At 52.6% G+C, this 19,879-nt stretch overlaps 9 protein-coding genes across 9 annotated transcripts; 5 read left to right on the top strand and 4 right to left on the bottom strand.

Moving 5' to 3' along the window:
- Positions 1-227: 227 nt before the first annotated feature.
- ALTATR162_LOCUS11022 (uncharacterized protein) lies at positions 228-2,065 on the bottom strand (the record flags this gene model as incomplete). The annotated part of the gene is made up of 2 exons (XM_043318662.1): positions 228-1,471; positions 1,534-2,065. 2 exons carry the CDS (start codon positions 2,063-2,065, stop codon positions 228-230), a joined length of 1,776 nt encoding a protein of 591 aa, XP_043174597.1.
- A 1,529-nt stretch (positions 2,066-3,594) lies between these two features.
- On the bottom strand, positions 3,595-4,063 carry ALTATR162_LOCUS11021 (uncharacterized protein; the record flags this gene model as incomplete). Its single annotated transcript, XM_043318661.1, has 2 exons — positions 3,595-3,946; positions 4,005-4,063. 2 exons carry the CDS (start codon positions 4,061-4,063, stop codon positions 3,595-3,597), a joined length of 411 nt encoding a protein of 136 aa, XP_043174596.1.
- A 539-nt stretch (positions 4,064-4,602) lies between these two features.
- On the top strand, positions 4,603-5,056 carry ALTATR162_LOCUS11020 (uncharacterized protein; the record flags this gene model as incomplete). Its single annotated transcript, XM_043318660.1, has 3 exons — positions 4,603-4,612; positions 4,705-4,842; positions 4,893-5,056. The coding sequence occupies 3 exons, from the start codon at positions 4,603-4,605 to the stop codon at positions 5,054-5,056; spliced, it is 312 nt and encodes a 103-aa protein (XP_043174595.1).
- Positions 5,057-6,482: 1,426 nt separating this feature from the next.
- Positions 6,483-7,643, bottom strand: ALTATR162_LOCUS11019 (uncharacterized protein; the record flags this gene model as incomplete). Its single annotated transcript, XM_043318659.1, has 2 exons — positions 6,483-7,458; positions 7,513-7,643. The coding sequence occupies 2 exons, from the start codon at positions 7,641-7,643 to the stop codon at positions 6,483-6,485; spliced, it is 1,107 nt and encodes a 368-aa protein (XP_043174594.1).
- A 590-nt stretch (positions 7,644-8,233) lies between these two features.
- Positions 8,234-9,977, top strand: ALTATR162_LOCUS11018 (uncharacterized protein; the record flags this gene model as incomplete). Its single annotated transcript, XM_043318658.1, has 2 exons — positions 8,234-8,370; positions 8,423-9,977. The coding sequence occupies 2 exons, from the start codon at positions 8,234-8,236 to the stop codon at positions 9,975-9,977; spliced, it is 1,692 nt and encodes a 563-aa protein (XP_043174593.1).
- A 679-nt stretch (positions 9,978-10,656) lies between these two features.
- ALTATR162_LOCUS11017 (uncharacterized protein) lies at positions 10,657-11,232 on the bottom strand (the record flags this gene model as incomplete). Its single annotated transcript, XM_043318657.1, has 1 exon — positions 10,657-11,232. One exon carries the CDS (start codon positions 11,230-11,232, stop codon positions 10,657-10,659), a length of 576 nt encoding a protein of 191 aa, XP_043174592.1.
- A 402-nt stretch (positions 11,233-11,634) lies between these two features.
- Positions 11,635-12,657, top strand: ALTATR162_LOCUS11016 (uncharacterized protein; the record flags this gene model as incomplete). Its single annotated transcript, XM_043318656.1, has 4 exons — positions 11,635-11,733; positions 11,784-12,020; positions 12,079-12,425; positions 12,480-12,657. The coding sequence occupies 4 exons, from the start codon at positions 11,635-11,637 to the stop codon at positions 12,655-12,657; spliced, it is 861 nt and encodes a 286-aa protein (XP_043174591.1).
- A 580-nt stretch (positions 12,658-13,237) lies between these two features.
- Positions 13,238-14,538, top strand: ALTATR162_LOCUS11015 (uncharacterized protein; the record flags this gene model as incomplete). Its single annotated transcript, XM_043318655.1, has 3 exons — positions 13,238-13,330; positions 13,383-13,548; positions 13,598-14,538. 3 exons carry the CDS (start codon positions 13,238-13,240, stop codon positions 14,536-14,538), a joined length of 1,200 nt encoding a protein of 399 aa, XP_043174590.1.
- Positions 14,539-15,301: 763 nt separating this feature from the next.
- On the top strand, positions 15,302-19,794 carry ALTATR162_LOCUS11014 (uncharacterized protein; the record flags this gene model as incomplete). Its single annotated transcript, XM_043318654.1, has 3 exons — positions 15,302-16,615; positions 16,690-19,425; positions 19,495-19,794. 3 exons carry the CDS (start codon positions 15,302-15,304, stop codon positions 19,792-19,794), a joined length of 4,350 nt encoding a protein of 1,449 aa, XP_043174589.1.
- Positions 19,795-19,879: the final 85 nt, after the last annotated feature.

Genomic DNA, 19,879 nt, shown 5'->3' with positions numbered 1-19,879 from the left:
TTGGAGATTACGAGCGCAGTTGGAAACGTATCGTAAAGATGTTAATAATTTATTCAAGTTATTAGCCTGCCTTCGTTCCTGCAGTTGTTTTCTACGAGTGGGGCGAGGGGTTGGGGGCGCACTACAGCATAGCGATTCATTGCTACGATGATATATCTCAGTCAGATATTCAATACCACCAAACAAGACCTGCTTGTCCCTCATCGATCCTCCCAACTCCCAACCCCTCAAACAGCGCTCACCCCCTTGCTCTCTCTCCTCAACCGACTCTTCTCAACCGCCTCCTCGACCTTCATCTTCCTCCAACTACAACTTTCCGCAAAATCACAAATCCGACACTTGAACGCCTCTTCAATCTCCACGCCTTTCGCCTCCCTCCTCCCCTTCCACCACGCCATCTCCTCTGCAATATACTTATCAATCATGTCCGTTTCATAGACGGTGAGTTCCGAGCCGATAACATCACCCGTCTTTGCATACCTAAATTCCGCACGCAAAATGGGAGATAACGATGAAGGGGGAAAAGTTTCTTGCATTTCGGTGACGAGTAAGGACCAGAGGGAGAGGAGGTTGGGGTAATGTGAGGCTTCAAAGTTATCATGAGGATCAATGTCGTTTATCTCTTGGAGGAAGGTTTCTGTAAAGGGAGCAAGTGGATCGAGGGAGTAGCGTACAAGCACAGTTTCGGCATCGACCGTGTTTAGGGAAAGGGATTCTAGTAGTTTGCGGTAGAGCATGAGTTGCATCCAGGTTGGACGCAACGAAGCGCCTGTTGGTAGGGAACGGGCTGACCGCGTTTTTACATCCGCGATATATACCTGACGATCTGGTTCCTGTTTGTCGGTGGGTGGTGGGCTGTCTCGAACTTGTGATTTTGAGGCTTTTGCAAAGGCGTCTGAAATGCTGGGTTGATTTGGTGGTAAAGGCACGATACCACCATTCTTCTCGGCACGCGTTCGCTCGACCTGCTCTTCAAATGCGGTATCGGGGCATTGGTACGAGATCTCGTCGATGACGCCGTTGATGACTTGGCCTTCAATTACGCCCCATACTTCCAGCTCGCGTGTTAGGCCTGTCTCACGGAGACATCGCAGGCCTGATATAGCGTTCCATATGCGTAGGCCGAAGCGGTCCTCTTTGCTTTCAACCTGCACTGGCACTGTGGTGTGGACTTGGTCTTCTAGCGTTTGGTGGATCTTGCTGCCATTGCGCATTGCCTGTGTTCGTGGTTTGCGGCCGAATTTGCTCAAGGTGTAGAAGTATTGTAGCTCGCACCATGCTGGTGAGACTAGATCGGTCACTGAGAGACATTTCTTGGGTTTCGTTCGAAATCGCTCGAGAGGTGGACGGTTGTCGTTTTCAGCGACATGTACAGCTTGCGTTGTAGGAAGGGCGCGAGTAGACTGCGAGGTGCTGCGATCGGATCGGAATTGTGAGGGTTTGGGAGGAGAGGCTGGGTGTTCGTGAGGAACTAAGCGCTGTTAGTTGTCAGTCTATGCAGATGTCTCCTGCCATTCATCTCAATCAACATACCACTCCACGCTCGCCGCGATCTTTCATCGTACTCGACTTCCAGCGCCTTCCGCTCTCGCATGGGCGAGCTCCGTATATCCCTCTGTGCATCCACGTCGACACTTGTCTTGCCCTTTGTAACGCGCAGCACCGTGGGTCTGTGTATCTGCACGAAGCTGTCCACATCCTGCTCTTCGTCTTCGAGTTCGCCCTCCTCAAATTCTATGCTGGGCAGTACTGCGCTCTTCTGAGTTTGCGCCGCGTCTCTTATCGTGTCAAAGGCATCTGCAAGTATGGTATCGTCGTCGATGTCGATATCGGAGCCGTAGTCGCTCAGTGTCGTGATGGACTGCATGTCGGTATCTGAGCCATACTCGCTCACGCGATTCGTCAGCTGTGTGGTCGGTGCTGCCATGATGCCATGATCTGGCCGCGGCGGTCTTGTCGTGCGTGTAGCGACACTTTGACGCGCCTCGAGTGCTGGCGCGTTTTCGCGTGTACTCGTGAGGTCATCGGTGGGCCGGCCAATCGAGGGGTCGTCTATGAACACCATAACAGCGGACTCAGCTAGGAGGAGAAAATATATCGTACCAGAATGAAGGCTTTGTAATATCGCGATTACACAAACAGCGATATCCTCATGGTTGCAATACAGTATGCGTGAACACATGCGTTAGATTCCAAGCTCATCTGTCACGTCGCAACCAACACACGATGATCTACTTCTCATACTTGAACAAGCGGCGGCAACGGCGCTCCCATCACAATAGCTACATCTATCGTACAGAAACTATACCACCAACATAGTGATAACCCCTCCATACCCCTCCCCGCCGCAAGCCTCCGCCCATCTTAGCTACTAACGCGATCAACAAGTCCGGCACCATGGGGAACGACACTAACAAGTGAAGCTATTACCATGCCATTCCCATCATATCACACAGTCGCGCATCTCTATACGACTTTCTACACCACTGACCCACGATGACCTGGCAAACCGAGCTCTGGTCCTGGCTGACGCCCCCCAGCGTGCCGACAGCAGAAACGCCCACCGTCGGCCAACCGGCCCCCTCAACACCCAAGCTAAACGTACCTGCGCAAGATGGCAAGCCGACGATTATTAGTTTCCTAAGGCACTGCGGATGTCCTTGTACGTAACCACTACCTTTTCCTTTCAACTTGAGCATGGGGAGTCCGCACATAAGGCAAACAAAGAACCAGTCTCACTAATATGGGACGTTATATAACCAACAGTCGCAGAGAAAACCTTCCTAAACATGCGCGCGCTCGCGCAGGCTCACCCGGACATGCGCTGCGTAGCTGTTTCTCATAGCGATCAAGAGGCTACGGACCGCTGGCTTGCTTCACTGCCTTCACCTGAGCACAACACTCAACCTAACCTTGAAATCATTGTTGATGCTGAACGCGAGGCTTATGCAGCGTGGGGTTTAGGTATATCCAGCTTGTGGCATGTTCTCGGTAGTATACCTGGGACTGCAAAGTTGAAGGAAGAGGGGATTAGTGTGAGGAGTACGGAGAGTGGGAGTAGGTGGCAGACGGCGGGGAACTTTGGGGTTGACAAGGAGGGTATGGTAAGGTGGGTGAGGGTGGATCAAAGGGCGGATGATATGCCGGACTTTAAAGAGGGAGTTGATGCTGTGCTTGGTGGAAAGTTTGAGCAGGTGGGCGTTGCTGAGGTTATGCAGGGTTGAGTATGGCATCGCGATTGCTCGCGAAAGGGTTGGGGTAGTGCGCAGTGGGGGCCAACACTAAAGAAAGTAGCAAATGCCATGGAGAAGATAAATGATGGATTCAATGCAAGGTATCACGATCATATTGAGAAGCAGAGTGAAGTAGAAATCTGTTGATTTCGTGGAATATCGCCAGTGACCATCACTGATTAACCTGGATATACTACATGCTCAGCACCGCTCGTGTGCACTCATAAACCGAGTTGAAGACCGTGAACCATGAACCCAAACGCCTTGAATATCCTAATCCTATCCACAAAGACCAAATCCCATCACCGACCCGAAGAAGTTGTCATGCCGTGTCGATATCGAAGCTCATCAAGTGAGAAGCTTAACCACGCTCACCACGGAGGCGGCGGGCAAGCTGGATGTCCTTGCTCTGGATGGTGACACGCTTGGCGTGGATGGCGCAGAGGTTGGTGTCCTCGAAGAGGGAGACGAGGTAAGCCTCAACGGACTCCTGAAGAGCGCCGATGGCAGAGGACTGGAAGCGGAGATCGGACTTGAAGTCCTGGGCGATCTCACGAACAAGACGCTGGAAGGGCAGCTTGCGGATGAGGAGCTCAGTCGACTTCTGGTAGCGACGGATCTCACGGAGAGCGACGGTTCCGGGCTTGTAGCGGTGAGGCTTCTTGACACCACCGGTAGATGGCGCCGATTTACGGGCTGCCTTGGAAGCGAGCCTTGAAGAAGATATGTTAGTAAGATGCGATGCGAAGATAAGGTTGAGGTTAGACTCACTGCTTGCGGGGGGCTTTGCCACCAGTGGACTTGCGGGCGGTCTGCTTAGTGCGGGCCATGTTGTTGTTGGTAGATGGAGATGGAAATGTGGGTGGTTGTGATGGAGATGGTTGTTGTTGTGATGGTGAGTGGAGTTGAGTGGATGAGAGATGGAGGAGGGTGGGCGGGCGCAGCTATATGGTAATTGGGGGCGGGCGGCTGCCTGGAAAATCAATCTTTGTTGCGCGTGCAAAAGCGAACACCAAAGTCCAACTGCTAACTAGCCACCAGGTAATGCGCGCGCTGCGAACTTCAAAACTCCCAAGTCCACAAGTCGCGCGCCGATTCCCCATTGGCTCGCTTACGGGCGCGCCCCAATTGGGAAGGGGCACGGTCGTTGATCTGGAAAGCGCGCCCGTGCGTCGGTTTGATCTGGCGGTGGGAGGACGTGTGATCCGGCGCGCTTCTGAGACGCGCCCCGCTGCCTCATAAACACGACCGCCGCCGCCCTCTCTATCTCTCATCATCCCAAGCACATTACCAGCCTCATCAACTCTACTCTCACTCAACCAACCAACTTTACCTCTTCCCAAACACAACTCCTCCCCCCACATTCAATATGACTGGACGTGAGTATTCCCCCATCTACCTCTACCTCCATCATTCGGCGCGTTCAACGCGTCGTCCTTCACCATCAACACTTTACTAACGTGTCTCGCAGGCGGCAAAGGTGGCAAGGGTCTCGGAAAGGGTGGTGCCAAGCGCCACCGCAAGATTCTCCGTGACAACATCCAGGGTATCACAAAGCCCGCTATCCGTCGTCTCGCACGTCGTGGTGGTGTCAAGCGTATCTCAGCCAGTATGTTGCTCACGCTACCCTCTTCCAATTCTCTCACTAACCCGCCTCAGTGATCTACGAGGAGACCCGCGGTGTTCTCAAGACCTTCCTCGAGGGTGTCATCCGTGACGCCGTCACATACACTGAGCACGCCAAGCGCAAGACCGTCACCTCCCTCGACGTTGTCTACGCTCTCAAGCGTCAAGGACGTACTCTGTACGGTTTCGGTGGTTAAGCGCGCTTCTTCCTTCACGGTTTTCATGTTACGACTTTTGCCGACTGCTTCAGTCTACGGTCGGTCTCGGTGCTTGGTGGGATGGTCATAGCCTTTGTATAGTACAGTGAGGCTCGGAGTTTACGGTTATATCAGTCAGGGTTCTGATTTGCATGGAATGATACCATAATAACTTCATCTACTGTCCTTTGCAACGTGATGCGCTATAATTTTCTCTATCCTGTCGCGACGCGTCTGACTTCTTTGCACGCGGTGGTCATGGCGGTGATGACCCCACTTTCTGTGATGTGCTGTTCCGCCTTTTGTCGTGCTAGTGTCGAACGTCAACCAGACCGATTTTCATCTCCCTCACAATGAACATGCCGTTTCCGTGACTCGTTGATGCTGTTGCCTTGGTCGGACACGATGTGACTCATCGCTGTTTGCCACTTCGATGAACACGGCATTGTGAATTATGGCTGTGGTGCGTATGACGTCATGCCATTCCTCTATCCGATGGCTGCTCAACGCGGCGCTCCGTAATTATCAAATCTGTAGCCTTTCGCATTCATTGAATACGCGTGATCCTGATGTGTATAACATGTCGCTTTGCATTAACAATGCATGTTGTGTGGTGGTGGTAGTAGATATGCGTGCTTTGGCTGTACTGGAATGACGCTTCCGCGGACTTACACAATCTAATAAACCACAACCGTGTCTGATTTACCTAAAACTCATGTGAATTGCTTGTGTATACCATCATACTCGATATCAGAGTTTTCAGGTAATTTGGACATGGTGTGGTTGTGTTGTAATTTTTTGAAGTTGTTACGTGTTGAGTCTGAATTTAGAAAAACATGTGTAAAGATAAATAACGATACCTTCAACATAAGCACCACAAACTAAAAAGACATGAGATAAATTCGCATAGAAGTCTCGGAATGGGTATTGATGACTTCAAAACACGTAGAAACATATATACTGCGTCATTTTAAGCGTTGTGGTGGGTTGCGCATCGCTTCCGGAAAGTAGATCTGATCGGTCGAAAACGCGTCGGAAGAGCAACGCAAAGGCATACGTATTCGGGGCATCACCATAAGCCACCCTGATGATATATGATTTTTTGTATAATTGAGAACATTAGGATTTGCCTTACGTACACTACTACGATTGCACATGAAATATTACATTGCGTATGGCCATCAAAGTTCATCATGATCATTATCATTATGCGGTGGCACTACGTATTCAATGACACCTAGATGTTATCCAAACTCTGTATACAAGAGAGAGGACAAACGAGAATTTTGTCACGAACCCGACCAGGACAGCACCGAGTCGCGAATGGCCCGGAAGACACAAGACGCGCCAGCCAAGGAGCATCAACACCCCCCTCCTACAGTACGGCTCTCACCTTGCAGCCCCAGACACTATAACGAACAGAAACCTACTGCCCGCTAGGAACCTGATATGGTCCATAACCAGGCTTAGGAAAATCCGGCGTACCATCCTCCTTCCACCCAAACTTCTGCGCCCGGATCGTACGCGCGCTCCACCCATTCGTCGGATCCTCCATACCATGGTAGACAATCCAGTCCTCGGTGCCATCAGGAGAAGTCGTGAAAGAAGCATGGCCAACGCCATATGCCTTTTCACTAGGATTCTGGTAGAAAACAGGATAAGGGTGCTTGCGCCAGTCGCTAGGGTTCATCGGGTCATCGCCAACCAGCTCGAGCTGACCGAGACAGTAGTTGCGGTTATCCGAGCGGGCGGCGCTGTAGATGAGGAACGTCTGGTTGGTGACGGGGTTGATTAATTGTTGGGGGCCTTCGTTTGAGGAGAGGCGGTCGTTGCTTGCGCGGCCAAAGGGCGTCTTTTCCCACGCGTATTCCGGGACGGAAATGATTTGGCGCTCCGAGAAAGGGGAGATGGTTGTGGTGGGAGATGACAGCTTGGTGATGCAAAGATTGGCTGGCCATCCGTCGTACTTGCGGTACCAGCATGAGTAGATGTGGTAGAGTTGGCCGCCGTGTTGGAAGTACGTTCCATCAATCGCAAACTGATCGTAGGTTTCCAGTTGGCCGCGGTAGTTGTAGTCGGCGGTCCAGGGGTCTTCACCTTCACCCACGGCAACAAACATGCGGTGGTTCACAGCGGGGCAGTTGTACTCGCACCACATCTCTACCTCAGGCGGTGGAGAGTCGTTATTAGGATCCGCAGTGAAGATTACCCACCAGCTTCCGTCGATTTGGTGGATCTCGGGGGCCCAGAGGTCGGTGGAGTAGGCCTGGTTGGGCTCGGGATGGAAGATGGTCTTGGATTCTGCTTCCGCCCAGTCGGTCAAGGACCTGCTGCGCCAGAGGGTGACATTGACGTTGTTGGTGTAGGTCATATAGTAGTAGTCATCATGGCGGAACATCCAACTATAATCTGTCAGAGACGGACGCTCAGCTACTTTCTTGGAAAGCTTGACTTACGGATCTGCTCCAGTACCCACAATCGGGTTCATGAATGTCGACGAATTGGTCATGTTACCAAAAGACGGCGGCGGAGTGTACTGGGATACGCCTACAGCAGCGAGAGCCGCTGCAACTAGAAGCTTGAACATACTGCCGTCAGGACCTCACGGTATAGCGGAGGAGTAGGTGTGGGAGAATGTGATCAACGAATTTATCAGGCGGTTCAAATACTAATGTGGAGAGGAAATGCGGGGTGGTGGGGATCGGAGGGTACCTAGGTAGGGCAGGTGAAAGATGGAAGGCACAAAAGCATTCGCGATTCTGTGCAGGTGTTTATCATAGCCGTATAGCGTAACTGTCACACAGGGAAATTGGTACCTAGGTAGTATTTTTCTACTGTAGTAGTCTTCTGATCATGCATAAGGAACACCGCGTTGCAACCTCACAGTCCGTCAACTAGAGCAAAAACAGCACAGTACCAAAGACTACGCATATTGTGGCGTCGTCTGTGCATGGCGAAGTCCATATATCTATCGTCGTGCTCATGGTGACGCAATACCTCTGGTAATAGACGAGGCTGGTGTTGTGTTGAGCGTCCAAGGTTCCCCGCGTTTGATCCAGCCACGCCTCTTTAGCGCAGTTCTCGCGTGGTGCAGGCGCGACCCGGATACGCCTGCAAAAGGCTTGGCACATCTTTTGCGAATCACGACTCTGTACCAAACTCTCCACTCTGCGCACCATGAATAACTCGCAATTCAGACGGCTACTAGTCGAAACACCAAAATCCCAGGATGATGGAAAGGGCAAATCCCCTGCGGCTGGAACGCCGAGGGCGGTGCTCGGCGCGCGCAAGCACTCTAGCATACCAATGACACCGTGAGTTTTCTCTATATGGTCTCGCGCAGGACTGATGCTAACAGACACGCAGTCGCCAAGTAGGCAAGGGATCAGTCCAGTCAGACTTTGCGCGCCAACTTGCCGAACGCAACGCGAAGAACAACCCGCAGAAGAAGGCTAGAAACATAGTACCCAAAGGGACGAAGCTCGCTGCAGGCTATACCGACCGTACGAAGGCATACACCGATGAGGAAGACAATGAGATTGCGAAACGTGTCAAGAACCTCGAGGAGTCTATGAAGAAGGGCGAGATCGATCGTGAGACGTTTGAGAAGCTTGTGCAAGAGATTACAGGCGGTGATGTTGGCACTACACATTTGGTAAAAGGCCTTGATAGGAAGCTACTTGAGAGAGTAAGGCGAGGTGAGGATGTTCTAGGTGGTCAAGACAAGAAGGAAGAAAACGTAGAAGAGGAAGAAGCAGAAGAGGTACCGGAAGTGGAGGACGCGTTCGATGAGTTGGCAGAAGCAGATATCGGGCCCATCACGCGCGAGAAAGTTGAGAAGAAAGGCGAGAAGATGACATCACCACGTCCTATCGCTGGCGTCAAGAGGAGCCGAAATGATATCCTAAAGGACCTCAAGAGACAACGAGAAGAAGCTGCCGCCGCCGCAGCGGCTGAGCACGAGAAAAGGTTTCCTACCTTGGGACCAGGTTTTCGCAAGATAAATGCACAAGGCGAGACACATCGCGTCGAGACGGACGAGAAAGGTCGTGAGGTGTTAATCATCACCGGTCCAGATGGCAAGGAGAAGAGGAAGGTCAAGAAGCAGAAGGTTGAGGAACCAGCACCTGAAGTACGTCACGATTTAGACGACGCGAGCAAACCGATCAACATGCACAATCTCCCTGCAGCAAAGAAGGAAGAGTCAGAAGACGAGGACATATTCGAAGGCGTAGGGTCGAACTATAACCCACTCGCAAACTTCGACGACTCGGACGACGAATCAGACGAAGAGGCAGCGAAGCCAGAGCCTACTGTACCCAAGGTCGATACTACAGCGGAATCACACTCAGAAGGCGAGGTATCTTCTCCATCCGCAGAGGAAAACGCGCCAGCGAAACCCAAAGATAACACACCCGCCGCGCCCGTCAAACGAGATTACTTCACCTCAACAACGCGCAGTACCTCCACCACAAAAGAGCCCTCCGATCTCTCCGCTGCCGACGCCACCGTCCGTGCCGCCCTCGCCAAAGTACGCAATCTCGACGAAAACTCTACTCTACTACAAAACCTGGGATCATCAGACCCCAACGATCCAGCGTCGAAAGAGGCCCGTCTCAAGAAGCGCGCTGCCGAGCTGGCGGCGTCGGATCGCGACATGGAAGACATGGACATGGGTTTCGGTGCGTCGCGATTCGACGATGCCGAGGAGATGGAGAGGGAAGGTGAGAAGGTCAAGTTTAGTCAGTGGAAGGGACTGGGCGCTGAAGGCGAGGACGAAGATGGTAAAGGGGGTGGGAAAGAAAAGAAGGAGAAGAGGAAGAGGGGAGGAAAGAAGAGGAAGGGGGATAAGAATAATGCAGATGACGTTCTTAATGTCATGGAGAGACAGAAGGAGAAGAAGACGAAGACGCTTGGCTGAGAAAAAGATAGCCGCGTATCATATGGCAAGCTAGATATCATATCTAGGGAATGGATCTTCAGGCATCTGATGGGACGACATATCCCCTCGCACCTTCAGTACTAAACAATACCACCACCGACTTATCGTCCAAGCCCAACTCTCTCTTCATCTTCTTATCTTTACACACCTTCTTCAGCGCTGTCATCGTAGCTGCTCCACACGGCCCGTTCCTCACCCCCAGCCTATGCAGCCCCAACAAATCATTATGAACATCAATATCCCTTACCGTAACACTTACATCCACCCCTCTCCTCAACACCTCCCACGCCGTCGTCGACGTTGTACCGCAATTCATCCCATTGCATATTGTATGGCCCGTTTGAATAGGTGTGATTTTTCCAGCTTCAAGACTCGCTTTCAGACTCGCTGCTGTGTCTGGTTCGACGGCTATGACGGTTGCGGAGGGTGATGAAAGGGATTTATAGTGCATGGTTACGGCTTGGGCCCAGGAACCTACGCCAACAGAGGCTATAGCGTGGGTTACGCTACCGATTCCCATGTCTTGGAGTTGCTTGTCTGTTTCGGTGAGCATGGTTGTGTAGCCTTCTACGACCCACTGGTTGTTGTTGTGTGTTAGTTGTCCGCACTGTTCGAATCGTACTGGGGACGTGGTGTTTGGATTGGGGGGGATTATGGGCTATCGTACCTCGGGTATCTCTGTATATCCTTGCCAGGATACATCCATGACTAACATGCCTCCCGCCTTCTCTGCTTCTTCTCTAGCTTTGAGGATGGAGTAGTCGTAATCTCCATCCACGACAATCACTTTTGCGCCTTCCCTCCTGATCTTGTCTTGGGTGGCTTCGTCCATGAAACCAGGGACGAAGATGACGGCTGGGATGTCCAAGTATTTTGCCATTCTTGAAACAGCTCTACCCCAGTTTCCCTCTGTACACGTGACTAGTTCAATCCCTCCTTCTCTTGCTGCAGCACCGAGTTCATCTAGGGTAGCGGTTAAGGGGAGGTTGCATCTTGAGGCTATGGCTTTGTGGATGGCCCATGATGCGCCCAGGATTTTGAAGGCTGGGAGGCCGAGACGGTTGGACTCGTCTTTTAGGAGGACGTGGCCTAGACCGAGTTGTTTGGCTAGATCAGATAGAGGAATGAGAGGGGTGACGGAGTAGTCTGGGAGGGTGCGGTGGAAAGGCTCGACGGATGGGTTGGATGAGGGCCCAATGTGTTGATAGGTGGCTGCTGAGGGGTTGTAGAACATGGTGAAGGAGGACAGAGATCTGTTGTGATGGGTTGGGTATCCAAGTATACATCTGGAATAAAGTCGGTTGGAAGATGCTCGCCTTCAACCTTTAAAGAGCAGCGTGTTCCATGTACAATCAACGAATCGTTCACAGGGCGTGCCTAGCTTGACTGTGGTCCGTTTACATTGTGCCCATATGCAGGTTACTGTACATCACTGCAAGCCATCGCGAATAACATGCGCGTCTCCTCCGACGGAAAACGCTCAAGATGGTCAAGGCTAACCGTGGGGGGATGTGGGACCAAGTGGCTGCTCTGCTCAGGGTCCGACCCACATACGTCATCTCCGAGGTCTTTACGCATCTGCCTTCGCGCATGTGTTTCGCAGCAAACTCTAGCACCTACGACGAATATCGACACGATGTCACAGCAGGGAGTGCAGTCAGCGTTGGGAAATATACCGAGAGTTGTAGTGCAGCCAACAGTGGACAACGTTATAGCGTCGACGTACCTCGTCAAGGTACTTGAGGTAATTCTTGCGTTGCTTGCGCATATGCTAACAGGCAACAGGGCATCGTCTTCTTCCTCGCGCACCCGTTCTTGTACCCTCTGCTCAAGGCACGATTACTCCCAGCAGTCCTCCTCAGCATCTTCGTGCTCACGAACCTCTTCGTCTGGACGTTGCTGCCACAGGTCCTCTTCCTCAAGCTGTTCCACACAGCGGGTAGTGCCTGGGTCAACGCTGTATTCCTGGTCCTAGGAGAGGGAGCTGCAGTAGTCGCATTACTCTTCGAGTCCTTCTTGGTGGTTCGTAGCTAACAACCACGACACACACTACACACAGGCACTGACCTCACGCACGTAGGATGAGTCCCAAGTCGATGTATTTGACGCAGTCCTTATCTACAAAGGCTACGAAGACCTCGTCCGTAAACACCGCCCCGTCAGCGAAGATGCGCTGAACGACCCCGTCCGCCGCCTTGGCAAGCCCACACGGTCTTCTGTCTACGCGCCCTTTTCGTTCCGCCAGATCGCCGAGTTTGTCATTCTGCTGCCTGTGAACTTCATACCATATGTTGGGGTGCCGATATTTCTTTTGTTGACGGGATATCGCGCAGGCCCGTTCCAGCATTGGCGGTACTTTCAGCTTTTAGGCTACGACAAGAAGCAGAGGAATGCTGCTATAAGGAAGAGGAGGTGGCAGTACACTTGGTCAGTCTTGAGGAAGTACACCTACTGATGATGCCAAGACTAACAGAATTGCAGGTATGGCACTGTGTATTTGGTTCTGCAATATGTACCGCCGCTTAGCATGTTCTTTCTCATGACAGCGCCGGCGAGCTCGGCGTTGTGGGCGGCGGACTTGGAGAGGGCGAGGAGGGAGCAGGAGGCGAACCTGGCTCAAGCGCCGCAGTACACGGACGAGCCAGACGCGGGTGTATGATAGTAGTCTTATCTAGTTGTCGGGATTCACCGTATGCCAGCGCATGCGAATACAGCACAGTATCAGTGTTTGAGCTAGCGAGCGATTGCTCAGGTCCTCAGATGATCGGAGTGCTGAGGTCATGGAAGCTTGACGCGCGTGATCACGGGAAGGTTTCGCGCGACTTCTACCAGGTCCCCATCTTGTCACGATCCATGTACAGAATAAGTCGCGTGAAGCAAAGAGTGCCTGTATGCTTTTCGTTCAACCCATCAGCTTGGTGCAGTACCAACTACTGTCTTGTCTTGTTAGGATGGAGTCGACCTCGGTTCCCATAGTGACGGCGGATCCGGTTGGCGCACGCAGGTACGGACCTCGAACAGGGAACGTGTCACGCTAGCCGCATGGCGGCCAGGCAGCACTGATCACATTCGTCATTCGCCCGCCGCGCCTTCCCCAGCCCCATAGATAGCTCCAGCTCGAGCTCCATCCCCAACACACCTGACATTCACTTCATCTCTCCCACTCCACCCGCCATCCCATCCGTCATCCATTCCTCTTCTCCTCCTCTACCCCATCCAACTCCATCCAATCCGCCATCATGAAGACGGCGGTGCTTCTCGCAGCAGCCACTTCGGCCTCTGCGGCCGTCTACAAGACGCCGCTCAAGAAGGTCTCTCTGTCTGAGCAACTAGTAAGCCATCGTCGCTATCAAATGCGCGAGATCGCAGTCTGACCATGACTAGGAATTTGCCAACATCGAGACCCAAATAGCCGGCCTGAAGCAGAAGTACTCTCAACAGCACATGACTGGCCTCAAGCCCCAGTCTCACATGGAGGCCGCGTTGAAGGCGCCCTACATCGCCGACGGCACCCACCCCGTGCCTATCAGCAACTTCTTGAACGCGCAATGTACGTGTCAGAGCTCACCATGTTCGGTGGCGAAAGTTAATAGACCCAGACTTCTCCGAGATCTCTCTTGGTACTCCTCCCCAGACGTTCAAGGTCATTCTTGACACTGGAAGCTCCAACCTTTGGGTTCCCTCGCAGAGCTGCAACTCGATTGCCTGCTTCCTTCACACCAAGTACGACTCTTCGGCGTCGTCGACATACAAGAAGAACGGCACCGATTTCGAGATCCGCTACGGATCCGGATCGCTCAGCGGCTTCGTCTCTCAGGACGTGTTCCAGATCGGCGACCTCAAGGTCAAGCACCAAGACTTTGCCGAAGCAACCTCCGAGCCTGGCCTCGCGTTTGCCTTTGGCAGGTTCGATGGCATCATGGGTCTTGGCTACGACACTATCAGTGTCAAGGGCATAGTCCCCCCCTTCTACAACATGCTTGACCAGGGTCTCTTGGACGAGCCAGTTTTCGCCTTCTATCTCGGCAACACCGACGAGGGACAGGAGTCAGAGGCTACCTTCGGTGGCATTGATGAGAGCCACTACACTGGCAAGATGGTCAAGCTTCCTCTTAGGCGCAAGGCTTACTGGGAGGTTGATCTCGATGCCATCACCTTTGGCAAGGAGACGGCTGAGATGGACGACACTGGTGTCATTCTCGACACCGGTACATCTCTGATCGCTCTTCCCTCCACCATCGCCGAGCTCTTGAACAAGGAGATCGGTGCCAAGAAGGGCTTCAATGGCCAGTACTCCGTTGAGTGCGACAAGCGTGACAGTCTGCCCGACCTCACCTTCACCCTCACAGGCCACAACTTCACCATCAGCGCCTTTGACTACATCCTCGAGGTTCAGGGATCCTGCATCTCTGCTTTGATGGGTATGGACTTTCCCGAGCCAGTAGGACCTCTTGCTATTCTCGGTGACGCTTTCCTCAGGAAGTGGTACTCGGTATACGACCTTGGTAACTCTGCTGTCGGACTTGCCAAGTCCAAGTAAGCTTTTGGTTGATACGGATATCATACAACTTCAGGAACGTCATTGACTTGATGACGGCGTTTGGATCAAATTGTAGTTAGGCATAATGACTTGGGTATCGGTTCTACAGTAGCACAAGGGCGAATGAGAAGGATCTAGAACAATTGTGTCGTGCATCGTGATGTGTTGATTGCTCATGTACATAATGAAGCTCTGCGTGTTTCTACGCTACTGTCAACGCGTAAGCTATGATAGTACACGTTAGGCCGACGGCTACGGCCTGGAGCGGGCGTTTACACGTTCACTTATCGATAAGTCGGACCAATGACGTCTTCAGACTGGCCATGGCGGATACGGAGGCTTGCAGCTCTGCCACCTAGAAGCATGTGGGATGATAACGGATTAGAGAGAATACAAGAACTAATACGCTACTTGCTACACTCCACTGTTACCGGTCGCTGTTGTTGCCTAGAGACGGGCGTGGGTAACCTTATCGTGTCACGCTAGCAGGTACCCCGGAGCCAGTCTCGTGGCTGATGAGCGTGCATAGCTCACTGCGCAGCCCTACAAGTCATTCCTCCAACGCTCCAATATGTGACCTTTAACGAATCTCCCAACTGCCTTGCAGCGAGCGATACCTTGCAGAATAGTAACACGCAACACACGTCTGAGCCCACTTCGCCTTCTTTGACCTGCCGCGGTACACCCGCCAGCACATCCGCGAGTAACCTCGACGATCCAATAACTGTTGAGTGCCCGCGCACGACAACACCCCTTGCTCAACATGGCATCCCAAGACAGAGGCCGGGACAGAATCAGTCGCAAACTGAATAAAAAGCGAAGAGATTCGAGAAGAGAACCGCGCGGCATGTCGCTGGACGTGCCGGAGCGCTTCAGAGATGGGGACGATGCACAAGAAGATGTTACAGCGCCGAAGCGGAATAACACCATGTCGATGAACCAGTCACTATTCTCAATGATAGCACGCGCCGGTCAACAGCCGCAGACGGACCTGGGCACAATGCAAGAGGTCGACTCCGGCGATAGCGACGACGGGGGTAAGCAGAAGGCGACGTACCGTAATCTTGACGGCGCTGCACGGTTGAGCCGGTTGAGCTCCGCCAACGACTTTCAGAGCCCAGCCGGGGACTTGGATGATGCGACGGTGGAGAAAGGCAGGCATAGACGGACGTTATCCGAAAACAAGTTGTTGCGCTCCTTGCCCAAGTTGAAGTTATCCAGCCGGAAAGAAGCACGCTCAGGGAGTCACCGCGCCGACCAAATGTCCTCCTCCCAGTTCCTACCGCCGAAACCATCGCCCGATGACCTTCCGAGCCCACCGCCGAGCGAGCTGCCGCCCAATACCAAGGACAAGAACAAGATCACCGCTGGCGAGGACATACATGTCGAGAAAGGGCGAAGCTCTGGCCGAAAGAGCAGACGTGGAAGCACCGTCGGGCTAGCTAAGAGCAAAGCACCCGTAACGCTTGCGCAGAGGATACAGCAGATATTCGAGTTCGAGGAAGTTGAGGAAGTCATCTCCGAATACGCATGCTGGCTGCTCCAAAGCATCCTGCTACAGGGTTACATGTACATCACGCAGAAGCATATATGCTTCTACGCGTACATACCCAAGAAACATCACGACGTCAGCAAGACGGGGTATCTCTCCAAGCGCGGCCGCAGTAAATTCAACCGGTATTGGTTTGTCCTAAAGGGGGACGTACTGGCTTACTATACCAACCCTGCCGAACTCTACTTTCCGAGGAATCGGATTAACTTGCAATACGCACTATCTGCCGAAGTTATCGAAAACAGCAATACCAACAAGAAAGGTGTACAAGAAGAAGAGACCAGCTTCGCTATTACAACGGATGAACGGAAGTACCTGTTCAAGGCCGACAGCGTGGCTAGTGCGAAGGAATGGACGAGAGCTATTCAGAAGGTCATCTTCAGAACGCATAATGAGGGGAATAGTGTGAAGATATGTTTGCCGATTGGAAATGTGTTGGAGATTGAGGAAAGTAAGATGTTGGATTTGGCCCAGACGGTTAGGGTCAGGGTGGTTGACAATGATGAGACGTTTGCTATTGATGAGGTATGTTGAGCTCCTCATCCTGTCCCATCCACTCAACGTTTCCATATATATGGAATATCCACTGACTGTAACAGTACTTCTTCTCCTTCTTCAACAATGGACAAGACGCGCTCAATGTTCTACGCATCATGATCAACGACAACGAGCACCATCAGGCTCTGCGGCATGCTGGTGACGGCGAAGTGTCTACACCAACCGGTGTAGCATCACCGGCGAACGTTACTGAGGCACCACAAATACAAGAGAACGTCCGGGCTACTCTTTCACCTTTGCCTACACCGCATGCGGGCAGGTCGAGTAATAGTGATGTGTCTGCGAGGTCTAGCAATGATGCCAATAGGAAGAGCTGGGACGTGCGACGCAGCATGGATGCGAGCCGTAACTTTCGACGGCCGAGCCAAGAGGTACGACGACCAAGTCACGAGGTGCGACGGAGTTTCAGCAATGCGCAATCTAGGGGTCGTCCAGGAGACCGATCGCCTCTGTCGCCTAGGGCCGCGGACTCGGAATCAGCTACGTTCTCACTCGACCCAGGTACCGAGTCCTCAGCCGCCATTCAGTCCATGGATGAAAGTGGCGCATCAGCTTCTCAGATCCTAGACCGCTCCGACGTTTTCCGTAGTCCTGCCAATGTGCCTTTACACAAACTAGACACACAAGCCAGGCATTCACAGGACACGGCGCGATCAACTCAGCCAAAGTCCGCAAACGCTGCGCATCGCTCAAAGCAACCCCAAACACCGACTGGCGCGCCTGATTTTGAAGACGATACCGATAACAGCGCCCAGCCCCGCTTATCAGGCTCCTCCTCCGCTCTACAAGATATCGCTTCCTATCCACTTCAGAAGGCCTCGGGCTTAGCGGGATTTCTCAGGACACGCTCGAAGAAGATGGGCAATCTACTCGCGAGCGAATCTATGGGTTACTACGAAAAAGTGTCCGGTATGCTTGCAGGTGGGCGGAAGCATTATAACACCGCTGAGGGGTTGGAGACCGGAGACGAGATTCACGGATTCGAGGACGACGAGGACGCGGCGAAGGCTGCGGAGAACTTTCGAGATCACTTCGCCTTCCCCGAGACTGAAGTGCTCCAATCATCGTTTTTCGCGTCACTCCAGCGTGTCCTGCCAAATTATGGAAAGATCTACATCAGCGGGAGATACTTTTGTTTCCGCAGCTTGATGCCTACATCCAAGACCAAGATCATCCTTCCCATGCGGGATATTGAAAACGTCAACAAGGAGAAGGGATTCCGACTGGGCTATCACGGCCTTGCCATCGTTATCAAAGGCCACGAAGAGCTCTTCTTTGAGTTCTCAAAGGCTGAGTACCGCGATGAATGTGCAATCATGGTGCTTCGCGTCCTGGAGAATACCAAGTATCTTGAAGATGAGGATTCGTCTTCTTCGGGTGTGGATAGTGGTGATGAGGCTGCAAAGGCGGAGCACGATTTGCTACAACAGGCCCGTGAATATACCGACACGGACAAGACGGTTAACGTGTCGGATATCGTTCGCGCTGCGGATCACGATCGCATTCCTCTTATTTTCGACGACCCTCTCGCTTCGTTCGTCGATTTCAAGCCCTCGGAGCCATTGACTATCGTCTGTCTCACTATCGGATCTCGAGGCGACGTCCAGCCCTACATTGCTTTGTGCAAAGAACTTCTCAAGGAAGGCCACAAGCCACGTATCGCAACCCATGCCGAATTCGAGCCATGGGTGCGCAAACACGGTATCGATTTCGCAGTCGTCGACGGCAACCCAGCCGAGCTGATGCGTATCTGCGTCGAACACGGCATGTTTACGTACGGCTTCATGAAAGAAGCCAACGCCAAGTTCCGGGGCTGGCTCGATGACGTATGTAGTTCATCCTGGCGCGCCTGTCAGGGTGCAGATGTGCTCATCGAGAGTCCTAGCACCATGGCCGGCATCCACATCGCTGAGGCCCTGGAAATTCCTTACTTCCGCGCCTTCACCATGCCGTGGACGCGCACTAGAGCATACCCCCATGCGTTCTCTGTGCTGGAGAAGAAGATGGGGGGCGGATATAACAGTCTCACGTACATCACTTTCGACACTATTTTCTGGACTGCGATCTCGGGACAGATTAACAAGTGGCGGAGACGTGAATTGGGGTTGCAAGGAACGACGCAGCATAAGATGCAAGCGTCGATGCGACCGTTCTTGTATAACTTCAGTCCGCATGTTGTTCCACCGCCGCTGGACTGGCCGGATTGGGTGAGGGTTACGGGGTACTGGTTCTTGGACGAAAGCGACATGTATGAGCCGCCAGCTGAACTCACGGCTTTCATTCACAAGGCACGGAAAGACGGGAAGAAGTTGGTTTACGTGGGGTTCGGATCTATCGTCATTGACGATCCCGCTGCGCTTACGAAGACGGTTGTTGATTCCGTGTTGAAGGCAGATGTCCGCTGTGTCTTGTCAAAAGGCTGGTCCGACCGTCTCATGGACCCAACCAAGGATGCTTCCAAACCTGAGATCCCCCTCCCCGAAGAAATTTTCCAGATTCAATCTGCGCCTCACGACTGGTTGTTCCGCCAAATGGACGCAGCTGTACACCATGGAGGCTCTGGTACTACGGGAGCGAGTCTACGAGCTGGTATTCCCACCATCATCAAGCCTTTCTTTGGAGATCAATTCTTCTTTGCTCAACGCGTAGAGGACATGGGCGTAGGTGTCTGGCTCAAGAAAGTCAACACAAGTGTCTTTAGTCGCGCGTTGTGGGAAGTAACGAACAGTCAGCGGATGATTGTCAAGGCCAAGGTGCTGGGGCAGAAAATCCGGAAGGTAAGTCGTGTCGCATCTTTTGTTCTTATCTAAAAAAGCCTCAACTCGGACTAACAAACGTTTTTCTAGGACAACGGCACACAAACCGCCATCCAAACCATCTACCGCGAACTCGATCGCGCGAGGACGCTTATTAGGAAACAGACGAAACAGCCTGGTGATGAAGGCGAACAAACTGATGAGGAGATTGAGGCTGATTGGACGATTATCGAGGAGGGAGAGGAAGTCGATGCCGTGAAGCAGCACATGGCTGAGCAGGCTGCGATGGCGGGTGTTCAGCAGGATGCGAGTAGGACTGGGGGTGGGAGTTTGGTGCTGGGGAGTATGGTGTTGAAAGGTGGGGGGATGGTGGGAAAGAGGGGAGAGTGAATGAGTCGAAGAACAAAGATTGAAGAGTTTCTCTTTTTCTATTAACGTTCGTTCACGACGTCGGTTTATGAGCATGGGGTAATAG

This window comes from Alternaria atra (genome assembly GCF_907166805.1).
Source record: "Alternaria atra isolate CS162 genome assembly, contig: 35, whole genome shotgun sequence".
Taxonomy (NCBI): domain Eukaryota; kingdom Fungi; phylum Ascomycota; class Dothideomycetes; order Pleosporales; family Pleosporaceae; genus Alternaria; species Alternaria atra.
This window is presented reverse-complemented; position numbering and strand designations above follow the sequence as displayed.